General features: G+C 36.7%; 1 protein-coding gene and 1 non-coding gene across 2 annotated transcripts; one reads left to right on the plus strand and one right to left on the minus strand.

The window, feature by feature from the left end:
- Positions 1 to 14254: 14254 nt before the first annotated feature.
- LOC115717494 (uncharacterized) lies at positions 14255 to 19563 on the minus strand. Its single transcript, XM_030646480.2, has 4 exons — positions 19315 to 19563; positions 15781 to 16144; positions 15312 to 15645; positions 14255 to 15212 (listed from the first exon to the last, which is right to left on the minus strand). The coding sequence occupies exons 1-4, from the start codon at positions 19561 to 19563 to the stop codon at positions 14255 to 14257; spliced, it is 1905 nt and encodes a 634-aa protein (XP_030502340.2).
- LOC115703335 (small nucleolar RNA R71) lies at positions 15801 to 15907 on the plus strand. Its single transcript, XR_004009108.2, has one exon. It is a non-coding gene; the product is annotated as a small nucleolar RNA R71 (small nucleolar RNA).
- Positions 19564 to 20003: the final 440 nt, after the last annotated feature.

Raw genomic sequence — 20003 nt, forward strand, 5'->3', positions numbered from 1 at the left:
ATTTAGTGTGAGGAAATAGTGAGAGGGAGAAAAAATTGTAAGATTGAGAAGGAAAAAATTGTGTAATTCAATGTCACTGAAAAAAATATGAAAAAAAAAAACACTATGAAAAAAAAAAGTAAAAATATGTGTTCAAAAAAAAAAAAGTAAAGTATATGATTTCAGTGATGTTGGAAAATAATAAATATATCTTCTCTCAATCTTGGTAAATGTGGGAACACTATGGGGTATTGAAAAAGAAAAGTAAGAAGCTTGTGGGTTCTGCTTGTGTGCTTATGATATCTTGAGCCAAAATTGTCTTTTGCCTATCCCTGAATATCTGAGCCATACTACCTAAGCCTTGAAAAGACCTAATGATTCCGAAGAACACTGTTAACATTAGTGGAGAAAGGTAAGCATGCAAGCTTATGAGTTATCGGATTGTGGAATTAATGGAAAGAGTTAAACTTTTATAACAATGTTTCACATTTGAGTAGATTGTTGCAGTTGTACATAGTGTTATTTATGGAGCATCCGAGTTAATTGTTAGAGTTGGTAGGATCAAAATTCTAGTTTATGCAAGTAGAGAACAGAGCATGAGTCAGCAGCATAGTAATTATCTGATAGCGTAGTTAGTTTTTTTTTATCTTGCTCGGGGGCGAGTAAGAATCTAGTTTGGGGGATTTTGTTAGGTTATAATTAGCCTATGTCTCGAGTCTTCAAAGTTAGCATTATCTCGTCTATTGGTGTCTTTTGGAGCAGTTTTACGCTTGATTTTCATTATTTCAGGTTCCCGGAGTGTTAAAGTTCAAATTCAGTCAAATGGCGAAAAACTGGGATAAACTGGAAAAAAAATTGGAAAATTCGTCTCCAGAAGCTACAGTAGTCGCGACTTCCATTGAGCCAGGTCGCGACCCTTTTTCCTGGTCGCGACCCTGGTCGCGACTTCGAGGTTTGGCAGAACCTTCGATTTTCGAGGTTTGCCTGTAGTCGCGACCAGCTTAAATGCTAGTCGCGACTAGGTACGGAAATCGCAGATTTGACCTAATTTTGATTTTTCTCTCAATTGGAGGCACACCACTCATCCCTATATAAGGAATACGACATTGAAGGTCAGAAGGAAGCAAAAACAGACCTAATAGTGGAGGCAAGTGGAGAGGAAGCTATCTTGAAGACCCGGAGCGATATCACCTTCTAGTTCTTTCTTTTACCCCTTTTAATTATTCTTTATGTTTGTTTTTAATTCTGAATTAATCATGGATGTTTTTAGAGCTATTATGAACTAAATTTCCCAATAAGGGAGGATGATGATTGTTGTTTAAGTTTATGCCTAGTTAATAAATAATTGTCATTCCTTCATCTTATGTGTGAATACTATCTTTATTTGTGTTTAATTCCATGTGCAAGCTTGATCACCTTTTACATGTTTAATGATCTCAATTCGAAATCTGAAAAGTGAGAATTGAGAATGCTAAAATTTGGATAGTCTAGGTTCTGATGTAAAACGAAAGTATTTACATAGCCTCAGTGACTAATAGATTATTGCTTAATGCTTATTTTGTGTTGATTTAATTAAGAAGTTAATTAGAGAACATATTATTTAGAACCTAAAAGATCTGAAAAGAGTTAGGTTAATTTATAATCTGTCATTCACATTGAGATAAGGATAGCAATTAGGTATTAACATAGGTAGCTTATCAACAGGATTCACCTCCCTAATCTCTGATCTTGATTAATCTTCGTTTATTTTCTCTTTAATTTCTGAGTTATTTACTTTCAAATTGCAATCTTATTATTTTACCGAATAGAATCATAAGTATAGTTTAGTAGTACTTAATCCAATTCCATGTGGTTCGACCTCACTTGCGTGAGATACTACTTGATTGCGTACACTTGCGTAATAAACATAATTTTCGTAACACAACCATCTCGTCCAAGGCTTCCCTGGCCTCCCGGAGCTCCCGCCTGGCCTTTGCAGTGGCCTCACCGTCCGCCCTCAGCTCCTCTTGGTGCTTGGCCTCCAGCCTGTCTCTCCGCAGGGCCTCATCCCGGATCATCGCCTCCGCCTGGGCTTCCCTCCGCTTAGCGTCCTCCTCATTGGCTTTGGCAGCGGCCTCCCGGCGCTCAGCAACCTCTTGGTAAAGCTGCCTCTCCGCAGTAAGATCTTGAAGAACCTTCCTGACTTCGTTCATGTCGCCAAAATTAGACAGGACGAAGCCATGGTTAATTATGTTCTTGGAGAGGCGGCCAGCTTCAGCAGCAAGCTAAACAACAATACAAGTATAAGAAAGAATCTCCAAAAAAGAATAAGGGGAAAAGAAAAATTACAAAACACTTACCACAGTGAGGGAGTGGCTGAGATCCTGGACTTGGAAGATGGAGTTCAGGGATGCACAGGTAGCGAACCGCTTAGGCGCGCACCGGGTAAGCTGAGACGCAAACTCGCCAGTTATCTCCGCAGCAAAGGGAGCTAAGGTGGGCCCAAGGAAGCGACGGAACCAGTCTGATAGGGGATCCAAATTTAGGTCCCACGGATCTTGGTACCCCGGTTTGTTGATGGTGTCTTGCACCTCAATCCGCAGAACCCTCCTAAGGGCTTCCACCTCAGTATACCCCTGGGAGTATTCATCCATGGCGTAGTTTCGTTTAGCTACCCGGAGCTCCTGTCTCGCCTCGTCTCCAGGAACCGGAGTCAGCATAATGTTGTGGGGGGGGGGGGGCAGTATGCTCTTCCATGGGAGAGACCCCACCATCAAGACCGTGGGCCGGAGTATCAGCCCTCCGAGGCCGCTTGGGCTCTTCCTGGGCAATCATTTTGCCTTTACGCTTGCGAATCAGAGCAATCTCTTGCTCTTCTTCACTTTTTTCAGCTTCCTCAGGAAGAGCCCGGAGCCCTCCTGCACCTTCTTCAACTTCCTCAGAAAAGCCCCATTGCTTTTCTTGACCTTCTCCCGGCAGCACCTCCTCGTCATCCACTAAATCAATAGTGTTTGGAGGAGCGCTGGAAGAAATCTTTAAAGCGGGGGCCATCGGGGAAGAAGTAAAGGCAGGAGGAGCCTCAGGAGTGTGAACCCCAGCAAGTTCGGCCAAAATGGCATCCATACAAGCACCTGCTACAACAAAAGAAAGCAAGTGTTAGAACATCCGTGGGAAACCACCAACACAAGATATGGCAAGCAAGCTAGTCCTACCCTGACTCTCTAATTCGGCCCTAGCAAAGTTCCAAATTTTGATGCTGGCAGCATCATCTCCGAGATAGCTGTCCGAAGGCTGGAACCAGCTGGATGTAATGTAAGCTGAAGGACCTAAGGGAACGGGCTCCGGAGGACCAGAACCCGTCCGGGACCGACCTAGGAAATCTCCTAAGTTTGAAAAATAAAATTCCTTCAAATGATCCCCCCACCAGGTCGAGGGCATCCTAAATCTATAAAGGCGCTCGTCGAACCCTACGGGCCTAAGACTGGCATACTCGCCAACAGAAGGAACATAATGAACTACCAAAGGAGACTTACCACCGGCGCCGGAAGTGCTGGCACCAGGAGCCCCAGTGTTCGGCTCCTGAGCCGAAGGCTGTGGCCTGGGAGCTCTTCTCTCTGTTGAATCCCCAATGTGAAGGGGCTTCCCGGCAATCGCCTGACTCATTCTCTCCACCGGGCTCCCCACGCGAAGTGCCCTCCCGGAAGCTGCCTGGGCCTTAGAGTATGCCTTCTCCTGGGCCTTCCGGTAGAGATACTCCTGGTACTTCTTCTCTGCCGTGGCAATGATCTCGTCTCGGAAGGTCTTCTCCACGACCGGTGCCCTCACGTTGGGACAGATAACCTGGGAAAGGTTAGAGTCCTCCACGAATTGATGCGGAAGGATGAGTTTTGCCTTCCTGCAGTTCTCCGTAGTGAGCAGACCCCCGACGTCAAGATCAGCCCGGTCGTAAGAGGCAAAGGCCTGGGCCCTCCGAAGAAAGGCCTGAGTAGGTGCAGTCCGTTCATAAGGAGGAATCCTGACCCACTCAGTAAGGAGCTCCGGATGGTCCACTGCCCGGAATCCGGAGGAGAAGAAAAAGCGATGGCGATACTCCTTAACGTGAGTTTGCCTGTTATACGGGACCACCCCTTTGTTAGCGGGGTGGGCCCAAAACCCATAAAAACCATCCTTAAGTTTGTCCCCCTTTTTGGGGACGGAAACAAGTTCATAAAAATACAAAATTTCCGCCGGGCGGGGAGATCCCCATCCTCGGGCGGAATAAAAAATAAATAAGCCTGAAAGCAGGCGGTATGCTTGGGGAATAAGTTGGTATGGCGCAAGGCCGACAAAAACTAAAAAATTAACAAAATAATCTTGAAGAGGAAGCATGGCCCCAGCCATCAGATACGTCTGGCTTCAGGCCCCAAAACTGCCGTAGTTATGGTTGGGCGTCTCCGCGTCGCGAGGTGGCCGATGGTAGGTCCCTAATGTGGAAGGCTTGATTCCAGCAACCTCCACAATGTTCTCCAACTGATGGGGACAGGTCAGAGTGGAGTGAAGCTCGGCCGCTTCCCATCCGGTCGCCCGGGACTTGTACCCCTCCTGGGCAACGGGTCCCAGGGAGACCTCCTCAAGGGTAGCCAGGCGCTTACCACTTTTCTTCGATGACTTTGAGCCAGAAGCAGACATTTTTCGATTCTGTAAAAAGAGTAAGATTCCAGCAGTTAGGCCCCATACCAAACCCTAAATCAAGAAAAAGGGAATGGGGGTCCCTAACCACTGGAAAGAGGCCCCCTCCGGACACGTGTCATACAGGAAACCCTGGGAGAATTTCCTGGACAAGAGTCGGGTGCAATAAATTCATAGAAGACGGCCTTACGCGTTAAAGAAAACAGAAAGAAAAAAGTCTGTCCTATGCCCTAAGCAACCATTATACGAAGAACGTATGGCCTTCTACAAAAAAAAATTAAAAAAAATAATAACAACAGAGGCGTGACAACAGCAATCCTATCACTAGAGCAGTAAACTCAAACCGATTATACGAAGGATTTAAACACTTGCATGCCCAGAAACTTCGAATGTAAACCCAGAAAAGAACAAACAGATAAGTAATAACATGCCATTCAATAATAAAGCAAAGGGTGCAAAGAACTTACGATGAAGTGTTGAAACTGGGGGTCCTGCTGTGAATCGAATAGAGACAAGAAAGACTGATAGCAACGAACTAAGAGGAACTGGGGAAAATTGCAAAGTGTTTAAAGGCCTTGTTGTAGGTCTGAGAATTTTCTCTCTGGGAAATTTGGGCAAAGTAGGCAAGAAATGGGAAGTAACCGAAATGAAGAAAAGGTGGTGGCTTTTATAGGCAAAGCTCCATGAGGAACAGGCGACATCACCTACCAATCGAACGGTGGGGGAAGCGCACGATTCGAATGCTCAAAGATCAACGAACCAGATCGATTGGCAATAAAGGCGGTGGAAACATTTGAGTATCCGTCTGACACCATTAATGCGCCGTATCAATCAATGGGCGCGAAACGAATCGACCCCTGCAAAAAGTGAATTGCTGCATTAAAAGCCATCATTAAATACACCCTCACGCGCTCAAAGCTCGTGACCAGGAAACCGAGGAGTCAACCGGAGGCACTTGAACAAGCCTTGTTTCATTTTTCAAAAGAACAAGGCTTGGGGGGTAAATGTTGCCCCTGATTTTGCCCAATATACGCGGACCAACCAGATAAGGACGCGCGGATCAAGCAATTCACAATATTTGCTAAGTCTTTATGCCATAAGGTAGCGTCCAGGACGTAGCCCCCGGAGAAGGCACATGGAACTTCATATGCTCCCGGAAGCTCGAATAGCGCTAAGGCATCTCCGCGAGGTGTCAGGCTTCTCCTGAGCAATCAAGTCGCATTAAATGCCGCATGGGAGGAAGCGTGTTGGGACTGCTACACGCAATAAAGTCTGACAGCACAACCTCCAACCAACAGCGGCACAGTAATGATCATTTAAGTCTAACGACGGCTACACTGTGAAGAGTCACGTCAATCAAAAGGCAATAAGGACATTCCACATAAAAACCCTACAACACCTAGGGATTTGACCATACATTACCCATGGTATATTCATTGGGAATACCCAACTTTATGGATACTTACAGATACACTTGTAAGGATAATTCTAGGGATCACCCCACCAAAAACACTATAAATACCCCCTCAAAGCTCATTAAATGGGATCGAGAATCTTGGGCTGCATATGAGCAAGTAGAGTGAATACTCACCAAGAACATTCTCTGTATTTATAAGAGTGAAACACTCCCAAATATATTCTCGGTATTGAAAACATCCATAAATAACAGAGACTCGTGGATTAAGGCTCATTAACGCCCCAACCACGTAAAAATCCTTCTCTCACTTTCTTACAGCTCAGTAAGTTTATAATATTTTATTAGTTGCCGAAAACCTCGGTCAACATAAGGTATCAAAGTACCAAATATGTTTTTTGTATAAAAGGAGGGTACTAAACAAGTATATTCCCTTTATTAAAAGATGAAATAGATCATGTGTTTAACAATTTTTAATATAACCAACTTGAAGATAGTTACTAATGCGAACAAATTCAAAAAAATGCAAGCAGTTTTATTTTGACGAAAAATCCGCTCAGGTTTTTATTTGTACCATCTTAGAAAATACATGTTCTATTTTTTTTCATTTAACAAAACATAATGTCTAATCGGTAACTTTTGCAAAATACACAGTCCAAGATGATATTTACTCTTTAAAAAATACTCATTTTATTTTCTTTATCGTACCAAAAGAATATCTACAAATTACATAAATAATAAAAAAAAAAGTTAGTAACAAAATTTTAAGAAAGCTATAAAATTTTTACACATAAATAATGAAATAATTTTAAGAAAAAAATCCAATTAAAACTTATCTAATGAGAATTCTTGGATCCTTGAGTAAAGTAAAAATATCTCTAGAAAATAAATATATAAAATTTAAATACCACACTACTTACTTCATAATATTAAATTAAAATAAAGATTTTAATGTCAATGTTGACAAAATATTCTAAATTATTATTTTTATGAAGAAAATTTTATATTTGATATCACTGGACCGGAAGGTGTCACTGCTGCCTCACACCATTCTTAAGATAAATATTAACTTAATAAATATTTAATATTCTATTCAAAGCATGAGGGGCATCCAAGAGTACAAGCCTAGCTCTAAAAGAACACTGAAGTTAGAGTCAAACGTCGCCCTCCGAAAAGATGCAAGTCTCTCAAATCATATAGCGTCCGAGAATTGCCCATTTGTTCAACAAGATTCCCAATGCAAAAAACACTATAGGTGACTGCTTCAACGTAGGTGGAAAAGTAAACATACCTTCCAGATGGAGATATCATTCAAACTTAACTCATAATGTTCTGACATTACGTTTTCCTATTAATACTAATTGATGGCTAATCTTTGTGTTGTCACATCAGCCGCATACGTGACAAATTCTGTCTCACTAAACTCCTACTTCAGAGCGTTCCATATGTACATATAGTAAATACTATTTCCTACACCTATCAAAAAAGTCATGTAGGGCTTAGAGGTAAAGGAAAGATGTGCCCATCCTCCAAAGAATATCTTATTTTCTCATTCTATAAATACAAAGGAAAGGGGAATTCGAAAAAAAAGGAATAGAGGAGAAAAAGAACTTTGAAATTGTAAGAGAGAATATACTCTCAAGTAATAATAATATTATTTATTAATAAAAGTGACTCGTGGACTACGGTTAATTAACACATGAACCACGTAAAAATATTATTCTCTACTCATAATTAATTTCTTAGCCAAAGATTTAGGAGTTGCCAAAAATCTTAGTCAATATTTTAGTGCTTTAATTGAGAGTTGTAGGAAGCTTTTATGGGAAATGTCAAAGTGTATTAGTACACTAAGGATGGGAGGAACAGCGTGGTCTAACCAGAAGGGACCCTCTAGTGGGCTTAAGGGAAAAAATTAATGCAAATCAATGGAACCTAAGGACTCGCATTAAATCCTGAAAGGATGATCCTGTGCCCCATAAGGATATTTTGAGCGAAGGTATATTAGCTGAACTTGCTATCCTATAGAAAGACATAGAAAAGGTATCTAGAAGACAAAAGGGTGACGATTCTGAGTCTAACTATGAGGACTGAGAGCCATGCGCAAATAACATATTAGAAGTTGAATTCCCTGAGGATTTTAAGATGCCAAAGATGTATCTAGTACACTAGAGATATTGATCCCAATGACCATCGATCTGAAATAATTCAACAGGGTCATGACATTATTAAGAGTTAACAACGATGCTAAATGCTTATGTTTTCCACTAACCTTGGGAGGATCCACTGAAGATTGGTTAAAAAAACCTAGAGCCCGACTTCGTGATGTTGGAATTATTTTACCAGGATCTTAGATCTACTCACAAGTATGTTTATTAACACCCTAAATATGAACTTTCTAAAACGATGAAATAAACACATATAAAGTTTAAGAAACCTTACATTAGGTGCAGCGGAATTAAATGACTCCTTCCGTTCAGATCTCTAACCCTTGTATCCTTTCTGTAGCAGAGTATTATCAAGATCTGAACCTGGATCTCTTTCTCTGAATCTTTGATGCTGAAACTCCTTTGCTGATGATCTTTCTTCACGATCTTCCTCACTATGATTGAGGTATTGCTTGCTGTGTGTGGGCACTACTCTAATCACTAAGGGGTTTCGAAATTATCAAGGAAGAAGAGAGAGAGAGGGTGGCGGCCAAGGTAGAGAGAAAGGCTCAGGATTTTCTAAATGAAAAGTGTAATTTTCCTGAAGCATTCACTATCTATTTATAGCATTCCACTAGGGTTAGGTTTGAATTATTTGGCATTAAAATAATGAAAATATCAGTTTAAAATGCCTACAAAAGTGGACGGCCATGGCTTATTGGGTTTGGGCCTTGCTTTTTGCAATTTTGCAATTTTAACACTTTTGTATCTGATTTTCTCAAAAACGCCAATTTTCTAATTCAACCATTTAAATGCCAATTCTAACTATTTAATAACTATAAAAAATCATTAAATAATATTGTCATTTATCATATTTATTAATTGAACCATACAAAGTATCATAATTAACAAATATGCCCCTAATAACTCTTTCTTTACAATTTCGCCCTTACTTAGTGAAAATTTCACAAATAGACATAGTCTAATTTGAGAATTATAATTGATTAATCAAAACCAATTACATGAGTCTTACAAACAATATTATCTCAACTAGTGCGGGGACCATGGGTTTATATAACCGAGCTTCCAATAAGTAGATCAAGAATTTAGCACTAAAATTCACTAACTTATTAATTCTTTGTTGAATCCACGCATAGAACTTAGAATTGCACTCTCAGTATATAGAATGCTCTATATGTTCCACCATATAGACGCATCATTAGTTATCCATTGTTATAATCCTAATGTGATCAATGATCCTTTATATGAATGATCTACACTGTAAAGGGATTAGATTACCGTAACACCCTACTATGTATTTTATCCTTAAAACACTTGACCCCGTATAAATGATATTTCAGCTTATGTGAAATGAGTACTCCACCATTTATGTTCGTTTGGTCAAGCTCGAAGGAGATCATCCTTTGCTTACTATTCGCCATATAGAAGCTATAGATTCTATGTTTATGCTAGCGCTCCCACTCAATTGCACTACCGTGTTCCCAAAATGTACGTATCACCCTGACCTAAAAGTAGGCTTAACTAACAAATCAAAGAACACGAATAGCCTTTCAAGATTGAGCCTAATCATAACAGGATTAAGAACATTTGATCTAAGATCAACTTGGCGATATTGACTTGAATAGATTTTACGGTAAGTTTAATTAAATCTAAGTCAAAGTTCAATATCGGTCCCTTCCGATGCATACTCCATGCATCCAACCTGAGCTTTACTTTAACCAATGTTCTGGAAAGAACATAGCATTTCTCTAAATGCAAGTAAACTCTTGTTGTAGATTATCATATCAGTAAAACCCTGTGTCTGATAAATCTAGGAAACTTTATTCACATAGTCATGTTTACTTTCTAATGTGATGACAACACAATAAACAGGATCAAGTATGTGAAAAGGGTTTAAGATGAATTTATAAATCAAATAGACAAGCAATTGATAAAGTGAACCAAAACATACACAAATGAATGAAAAAATACTTCTGTTTCTTTATTGATGTTGAATAAAATAGATTACATTGAAATGGAGTTTTATTTAGGGCATAAAACTCAACACGTGAGTTGTTGGAACAAGCTACAAATTAACTTTTAGAGACAGTTTGTCGCGAAAAGAAAGATAAACCTCAAAGTTAGTGCCCTAACTAATATAAATAATTACCTACATAAACTTTCAAAATGTTCATCAAAAGGTTTAAGGAGGAGGCCTCCAAAATGAAAAAAGGTAGATGACGGGCAAAAGTTGGCTCTATTGCAGGCATGGATCCGAATAGGTACTCTTTTCTAGAAAGAAATTCAACAAGAAGGTGTAGCCAGTTTGTAAGACTTCCATAATCGAGCCCAAAAATACATCAATCTTGAATAAGCTCAGATCACCGTGTTTGGAGGATACTGTTAAAATATATTTTACCAGAATTTAGATTTACTAACAAGTATGTTTATTAACATCCTAAATATGAATTTATAAAACAACGGAATTTAAACACATATAAAGTTAAGAAACCTTACATTGATTGCAACGGAATAATATGTCTCCTCCCACTCAGATCTCTAACCCTTATTCCTTTCTGTCGCAGAGTATTGTCAAGATCTGAGCCCGATTTTCCTTCAGGTTATTAGATTCTTCACAGTCTTACACAATATGATTGAGTACTAGACTTGCTATGGGTGGGCATGCACTCACTCACTATAGGCTCAAAATTTAATGAAGAGCAATGAAAGAGATTTTAAAATAGAAGAAGAAAGAAGGAGGTCTCAAGAACTCTAGTTGTCTGACAGGATGTACACTAGGTTATAAGAGTTGGATGAGAATGAGACCATCCTAGTCCTTTTGTACTATTTCACCTAGGTTAGGATTTAAATTATATGGAATAAAAAAAAGATAAAATAATAGGAAAAATAGCCCTAAGTGGCCGGCCATATAGATGTGTCCCACTAGTTATAATTTTGCCATTTTTTCAACTACTTATCTTTTATTTTACAAATACCATATTTTTTAATTTTAATCCTATAAATACCAAAAATATTTATTTAATAATTAAAATTAATTATCAAATAAAATTATCATTTATATTTTTTAATAAATAGACTCCACAAAGTCTCTTAATTAACAAATAAACCCTACAACCTCTTTTCTTCACAATTAAGTCATTGCTGAGTATAAATTTATAAATAAGACATAGTCTAACTTTGGAATTATAATTAATTAATTAAAACTAATTAACTGAGTCTTACAAGTAGTATTGTCTCAACTAGTATGGGTGTTGTGATATTTTGCACACGCAAGTGCACATATCGTTTACAAGTACTAGACTCAACAAGAGTGAGGTCGATCCCATGAGGATTGTAGTTAAGTACGTTAAAATTAAACTTTTACTTCTATTTGGTTAAATAAAAATTTAGAATAGCTTAAAACTAGAAAATAATAAAGACAGTGAAAGGAGAAACAATTTAAGGAAATTAACAGTTCATAAAAACTATGGCTTCGATTTCAATTGTTTCTATTGATTATGGCCTAATACGATTATCTCCCTATTATCAATTTCTATGCAATAGCAGTTTTACTAAGGTAATTTATAGTCTTCTCAGATATATAAATCTCAATTACATGCAAACTTTCTATTCCCCTGATAAATTTAACTTGCAACATGCATTAAACACAGAAACTCTATAAGCTATCTTAACCATATAGGTACTCTCGTCCTATATCAAAATTCAATTCTATTTCACTATAGCAATTGACACTCACTTCTCAGATCTCGCATCAAAATCATAGACAGTTAATTGGTGATCAGATAATTAAAAGTAGTTAAGCATCAATGAAATAGAATACATAGAAATTGGGAGGAAAATAAATCATATTAATACCATAAAGCAATATCAAAAAATATTCATCTAACCCTAATAAAGTGTTTAGCTACTCATGTTTATGAAAGCAAAATCACACATATTAACTTAAGAAAAGAGAAGAAAATAGAGAAGAAAAGAAGGTTTAAAACCCTCTGAAGAATGCCTCCAGTATTACAGTTGATCTCTGAAATTCGTGCTCTATATTCTGTTGTTTGTTTCCCTCCGAATTGTTTGCCTCAAATCAACTCCAGTTCACCCTTTATATAGGCTTTCAGAGACTAAAAAAGATATAAAAATGCATATGTTAAATGCCTATTCGAATTAGGAAACCACAAAAACCCACGTGAGAGAAAAAGACGATTTTTGGGCAGGTTACGGGGCGGGTCGCGCCCATGTTGGAGTTTCACCAGATGGCTTCGTTTCAACGATGTTTTTTCTACAGCGTTGACTGACAGTATTTTGGCTATAACTCTCTCAATATTGCTCAGAATCGGACAATTCAAGATGTTCCGGAAAGATAAAAGAGATATCTAGAACTTTTATGTTTTGACTTTTTCCAAAATCTAATATGAAGATAGTCGATTTTAGGCATGAAGTGTCAACTTTATTTTCTTGTACAATTTTCTCTATTTTATATATCGTCTTTTTTTTAGAGTTTTTTTTTATCTTTTTTCTATTTTATTCCTTTGATATTTTCTAATCTTCTTCTATTTTAAATCTGCAAAAATAAAAAATAAAAAGCGTAAAATTGCTCCAAATAAGAGTAGAACTAAATGAAAAATATATTAAACCTAATCTAAAATTAATACTAAAAATGACCTAACAAATTCCCCCAAACTAAACTTTTACTCGTCCTCGAGTAAAACACTAAATAACATTAAACAAGTAAATCTCCAAAACATGAGTAATTTTCAAGTAGTTTCAATAACTTGATTACGAACAATTTCACTTATGCATATAATCCAGAATCTCAGTTTAATTACACCCTTGACATACTTCAATTTATTTGTATTTAGCTCATGAAACCATAGAATACAATTAACTAGCAATTGAACCACTTTATGTATGCCAATCACAATCATCAATCCACTAACCCAAAATTCCATATGCTTGCAACACTTATTATTCTCCACTAGTATAAATTAATTCACAACTTAGAATCAGAAGGTCTTTTTAGGCTTGTAATGTTAGGCTTAGGGTAAAGGTAGTTAAAATGGTCATTTAGGCTTTCCTATACCATAAGCTTTTCTAATCATGTCTCCCCAAAATATTTTTCACACAATCCCAATACTCTTTTTTCCAAGTACATGAGAGATATTTTTTTTAACAAGATTGCAACAACTTTATATTTATCTTTTTTTTTTTCAAGTTACTGTCAATCTAAATTTTTTTCATATTCTCTCAATTTTTACACTCTTTCTGTTACACATACAACAAATTTTCCATCCACATTCCCCCAAACTAAAGATCTACTTATGGTATAATTAGGGTTAAATTTTTAGATATTCATGGGTTTATCTTTTTTATGCTCAATATGTGTAGAACAAAGAATAGGTTAATGCTCAAAAACGATAATTAGGATAAAATTATAGGGATGGCTTGAAAGGTACAATCGATCTAAAAAATGCCTAAATCACTTTCCTATTCATGCATAATTTATTATTTCGCCTCAAATAGCAAGCAAGCAAGTTCTAGAATTTTTCAAACAACCAAATTTAGCATACATAAATCAATTCAATTACTAGAAAACTACCTAATATGATTCCATGTTCTTTTAAGTATGAAATTGAAATTAGTCACAAGTATAACATCACCAAGCACACAGATTTTTCAAAATAAATAAATTTTTTAAATCATGCTGTCTACCTACTTTTAAATCAACTCACATTAAACAAATTAACTCACACTAAAAAAATATTAATTTTAGAACTAAAATTTAAATTAAAAATTAAAAATTTAAGTTCACACCCCCAAACTAAAATAACACATTGTCCTCAATGTAACATTTAAAACTAAAGGAAAGGGAACTTACCTGAGCGCCACGTCAGTATGGTAGCAGTGGTAGTGGCGGTGGGTAGAATCCACCTCTTGCATCCATGAGGGCCCTCGTACCAAACGAAGAAAACTGTCCTCCAACATTACAATTTTTAAAATTATCCTTGGATTGTGAGTTACCTTCACAATTCCCACACAACTTTCTTTTCATACGTCGTCAAAAAGTTCGAAAGTGTTCTTTAGACTTCCCTTTCTTCTTGTTAGTAGTGATTTCTCGACCATCCTTTACAACTTCCATTCGATAACAAGTAGGAATTTCAGTTGCGACAAATACCTTGAAAGTTTCTTCTTCTTTTTGAACACGCAACTTTAACTCCCTCTTCTGCACATCTATTAATGCTCTCCCCGTTGCTAGGAATGGTCTCCCCAAAATGATAGGAATATTCTCATCTTCCTCCATGTCAAGTATTAAGAAATCAGCAGGGAAGATGAACTTACTAACCTTTACCAAAACATCTTCAATCATACCCCGAGGATGAGTCAAAGAACGATCTACCATGTGTGAAGTGATTGTTGTGGGCTTAGCTTCTCCTAATTTTAATCTTTTGAACATAGATAGTGACATTAAGTTGATACTGGCTCCAAGATCACATAAAGCTTTTGTTTGTATTGAACCCCCTATTGAACATGGGATGTTGAAACTACCTGGATCTTTTAGCTTGGGTGGTAGTTTCTTTTGCAAGACTGCGCTACACTCTTGAGTAAGTGTCATCATCTCAAATTCTTCTAACTTCCTTTTCTTGGATAGAATATCTTTCATGAACTTCAGGTAAGTTGGCATCTGTTCCAAAGCCTCTATGAATGGGATGTTGATATGCAATTTCTTAAATATTTCAAGAAATTTTGAAAATTGCTTATCCATCTTGTTCTTGTGTAGTCTTTGAGGATAGGGAATTTTGATGTGATGGTCAATGCTGATGAGAGGTGGAGTTTCTTTCTGTGGAAGGCCATCAGTAGTCTTCTCCTTTAGTTGTGTCGGTGTTGTCTCTACATCATCTTCCTCCTTTGGCTTGTCTTTGTCTTGCCCAGCATAGGTCTTACCACTTCTCAAGGTAATTGCATTACAGTTCTCCTTTGGATTTACTTCAGTAGTGTTAGGCAAGTTACCTTGAGCTCTGTTAGTGTTTTGAGCAGCCAACTACCCCACCTGGGTTTCTAAGACCTTAATGGAAGACTTAATCTCCATCATGAATTACAATAATGTGTCTAATTACGGATTAGACCCTCCACTAGAGGCTTGTTGTTGTTGTGGATATTGTTGGCTTTGCTGAGATTGATTTTGTTGAGGATAAAACTGCTTTTGGAAGTTCTGCTGACGATCATAATTATTCTGATAGTTTCCAATGGCGTGGGCTTGCTCCATTGGCAAACTGTCGACATCTATAGGGCAGGTGTCAGTGGCATGAGATCCTCCACACAGCTCACAGACAACTAGAGCTTGTTTTGCTTGTGTAGTCACCAACTTTGTCAATGCCTCTACCTGGGCTGTCAACTTGGTTATTGCATCAACTTCATGAATTCCCACAACCTTTTTAATTGGACCTCTCTCTGTTGATCATTGTTGATTATTTATGGCCATCTCTTCAAGTAACTCAAAGGCCTCATTAGTACTTTTTTCTCATAAAAGCCCCACCAGCTGCGACATCTATCAATGGTTGGGTGTTACTCATTAATCCAGTATACGCACTTGTAACCACCTTTCAATCCCATGGTTCGGACACTTCCTCAATAAATCCTTGAATCTCTCACAGGCTTCATAAAGAGATTCATTATCATGCTGGGTGAAGTTGTTGATGTCAACTCTTAGCTTGGTAATCTTCGTAGGAGGAAAGAATTTGGAAAGGAATTTTAGGGCCAATTCCTCCCAAGTTTTGATAGAATTAGGTGGCAAAGATACCAACCAACTCTTGGCTCGCTCCCTTAGTGAGAATGGGAACAGCCTCCGCCTGATGGCGTCATCGCTGACTCCGTTCATCTTGAATGTCTGGCAAAGCTCTTCGAAGTTGAAGAGGTGCATGTTTGGGTCTTCTGATGGCAATCTCCCAAACTGGAGTGAAAATTGGACCATATGCAGTATGGATGGCTTATATTCAAAATTATTGGCATCAACAACAGGTGGCCTTATACAGGATCTGGTCCCTGCCAAGTTAGGAAGCAAATAGTCTCTCAGGCTACGGTTGTTTTTGTTGTGACCATTAGCCTGGTCTTCTACAGCTCCTCCATTGTTATTATTAGTAATTAAAAATTAGATGGGATTATGTGTATACTATATATAGTGTATATAGATTGTATAATATGTGTTGTAATATTCATTTAATCTCTTTGTTAATTCTTGTATTATATTTCAATAGAATTGTAATACATCTTGATTTTATAATATCTCTAAGAAATAGGGGTGTTCAACAATATTTACAAACCGCCCAACCCGAATAAACCGCCTAAACTAAACCGAATAAATCGATAAAAAATACAACCTGAAATAATACAATAAAAATCCAAACCGCCCAATGAATATATTTGGTGATTTACAAATTATTCTAAACTGTCCAATTTACCCGAATAAACCGATTAATATATTTTTTAATAAAAGTGTATATAATATATTACATAAATTATATTTATTAGTCAAACTATTTTGTATTTAAAGTTTAGATATTTTAGTGTTTAATTTAAAATTTAAACTTTATAGTTAACAATTTTTATTGTATTTGGATATTGACGTTGAAGTTTAAAATCTATACAATATTTTTATTTTTTATTATATTATTCAATTATTTCATGTTTATTCAATTATATTTATCTTATATTAAAATTTTTAAAATTAATTTAGACTATAACATTTTTTAATTTGAAATATAAATATGTATTTTTATTTTTTTTTTTAAATTTAATTTTTTGAATTAAAAACTAACAATGATAATTATATATAAAAAAAAGTAAAGAACGGTTTGGACGGGTTATCTAGACCAAATCGATGAAATTATTGAACGGATTAAACTTTTTTTAATTTTTAATTAGGTGAATTACAATTGAATATATGTAACCCGATATTTATATTGAGTTGGTACACTCAAACATTACGTCTCTTTCTTTTTTTTTTATACAAATTATGTATAAGTCAATAAAGAAATTAGGCTTTGCTATGGTAATAGGGGATGGGACCCTCAAGTCCAATCCAATCACCGCTCACTTTGTTGAAAAAATATTCTCCACCTCAGATGACCAACTCATCTAAGGGTCAAACAAACAGAGCCATGTCAGATAAAGTGGCAGTAGATTGACGCCACGTAGGATTGCGGAGTCATGGTGTCCTCTACTGGCAATGCCACAATGTCCAAATTATGACAAAAGGCATTGGATTCCCTGCACCCCTCTCTTCTTTTCATGTTTCCGAATCGGAATAGCTGCAACAATTTGACTTTAAAATGATTTTGGTATTAAATAATTAATAATGGCACTTGGATTGGACTGTGTGTGATTATTATATCTACAATTCCTTTCTAGTCGTTACATAAGGGGAGCCAGATAGGTTAACCGTATTAAACGTGGGTTAACATTAAGGACTCCTAAAGTTAAGAGTAATTTGGAGTATAATTTCTATATATAAGTATTTGATTTATTGCAACAAATCTTTAATTTTAAAATTTTAATAGTAAAATCTTTTAAACTCATATTCTGTTACCACTTAGTCATTTCTATCTATTTTGACCGTTAACGGCCATATAAGCATATTCATATAGATACATTGTATACATATCACAATTTTATGGGTTTGCATACTTTAATTATTTAAAAATAAAAAAATAGTTAAAAACCATTTTAATTTTTTCTTAAAAAAATATATACTTTTTTACTAAATAAATTAAAAAAAATTAAAATTAAACTAAAAGAAAAAGAAACCCCCTAACAAAGCATGTCTCCCTCACTATCCTCCCTCACTCACTTCTACCAAGCCAACCAAACGGTCGACCACTTGTTGCCATCGATGGAACCTATTGGCCCCAAAACCTCTTCTCCTCCCTCACTCACTCTCCTCTCTCGCTCACGTCTGCTCTGATAACCTTACGGAGCACCACCAACGCCTCCTCTTCTATCCCATACCTAAAACAACAAACTTACATTTAAAATCTTCTACACATTTCAGATCAAAAATACCAAAAATAACAACAAAATTTATAATCAATCTCAAACTCAAATTAAAATAAAAAAAAAACAATATGGGCAAATCAGGATGAAACTCTAGTGGCTTCTGCGATCACGGTACACCATCGACGACGAGGATGAAACCCCAGTGGTTTTGCACCTTGGTCGCTACTCGAAAGATGAAGTGTTGGCGGCTTCGACGGGGATGGATCGACCTAGGCTCGCGACTGGGATGGATTGTTCTGGGCTCGTGACGGCTTGGTATGAACTTCACGATGAAGGGATGAGAAGGAACGATGCCCAGGTGGTGAGGTTTGGGCCATAAGATGGAGGCGATGTCTGGGACGGAGGAAAATGGTGGTAGACGACTGCTTAGATTTAGGGAGGTGAGAGAGCACGAGAAGAAGAGAGAAATTTTAATCTTTTTTTATTATTATTCTTTAATTTTATGATTTATTTTTTTTTATTTTAGATTAATTTATTTTTAAATTAATTTATTTATTATTTTTTATGGAATTAGATTGATTTATTATTTTAAATTAATTTATTTTTATGGCTAATTAGAATTTTTGTCACATGAACTTTGACATGTACAATTATCCATAATGGTTAACTAGAATTTTTGCCCCTGAACTTTGACATGTACCAAATCATGCCTCTTGGACTTTTAAGGTCGTTAAAAATGCCCTCTGAACTATTGAGATTGTTGGAATTAATGACTTTTGTCTAATTTCATTCAGTTTTACTATTTAAGTGATTTTTTATGTACTAAACTATGCTCCCCAGACTTTGATATCTAGCAAATCATGCCCCTCAAACTTCGACATGTACTAAATCATGCCCCCTGAACTTTCATCCATGTTAGACTTTTTTACTTAAATTAGATAAAAGTCCTTAAATCCAACAATCTCAATAGTTCAGGAGGTATTTTTAACGACCTTAAAAGTTCAGGGGGCATGATTTGGTACATGTCAAAGTTTAAGGGGCAGAAATTCTAATTATACTTTAAATAATGATCAATTAGTACTCTCAGTTTGTAAAAATTATCCACTTTAGTACCCTTATGCATTTAACCTGAAGGAAATACCCTAAAGATTGTCCACCAGAGCTCGTAGTTGCTGGTATAGAAGAATTTGTTGGTGCGGCTTTCTCAGGTTCAATGGATATGCCGGTCGAGGCAGACTTCTTTTTGGCAGTCTTTTTGGTTTTCTTTGAAACTTCTAGGGTGGAATCAGAAGTGACTTCCATGGGAGTTGTTCTCTTTTTATTACCTCGCTTGGCAGGGACAATTAGACTGCAGAGGAGATTTTCTAAACTGTCCATGTATGCGAGAGAAAAAATAATATATCAAATTCTATGTAAAGCAAGTAATACAAAGGTGGCAATATTAAAACTCTCACTTAGAACATTACCATAAGTATCAGACGAGGAAAAACTGCTACAATAATTACTAAACTCCCTAGAATTAGGGATCATGTAACGGTTAGAGCATGAAATAGAGAAATGATTTGCCTCAAAGTTTTGAACCGTCAAAATAAAAGCATGCAAATTTTAAATGGGGAAAATATGATCGTACCGTTGAGGCATTTAAAAAGTATTTTTTACTTTAAAATGTACTTTTTAGGGGACAACTATTATACCTATATTTAGAGCAATAATAAAAGGTTGACACGTGTATCAAAGCTAGAATATGAACCATATCAAATTATGCATTATTAAATGTACTTAAATGACTCGTCTCAAGAAATATAGTTAATAAAAAT

This window comes from Cannabis sativa, chromosome X (genome assembly GCF_029168945.1).
Source record: "Cannabis sativa cultivar Pink pepper isolate KNU-18-1 chromosome X, ASM2916894v1, whole genome shotgun sequence".
Taxonomy (NCBI): domain Eukaryota; kingdom Viridiplantae; phylum Streptophyta; class Magnoliopsida; order Rosales; family Cannabaceae; genus Cannabis; species Cannabis sativa.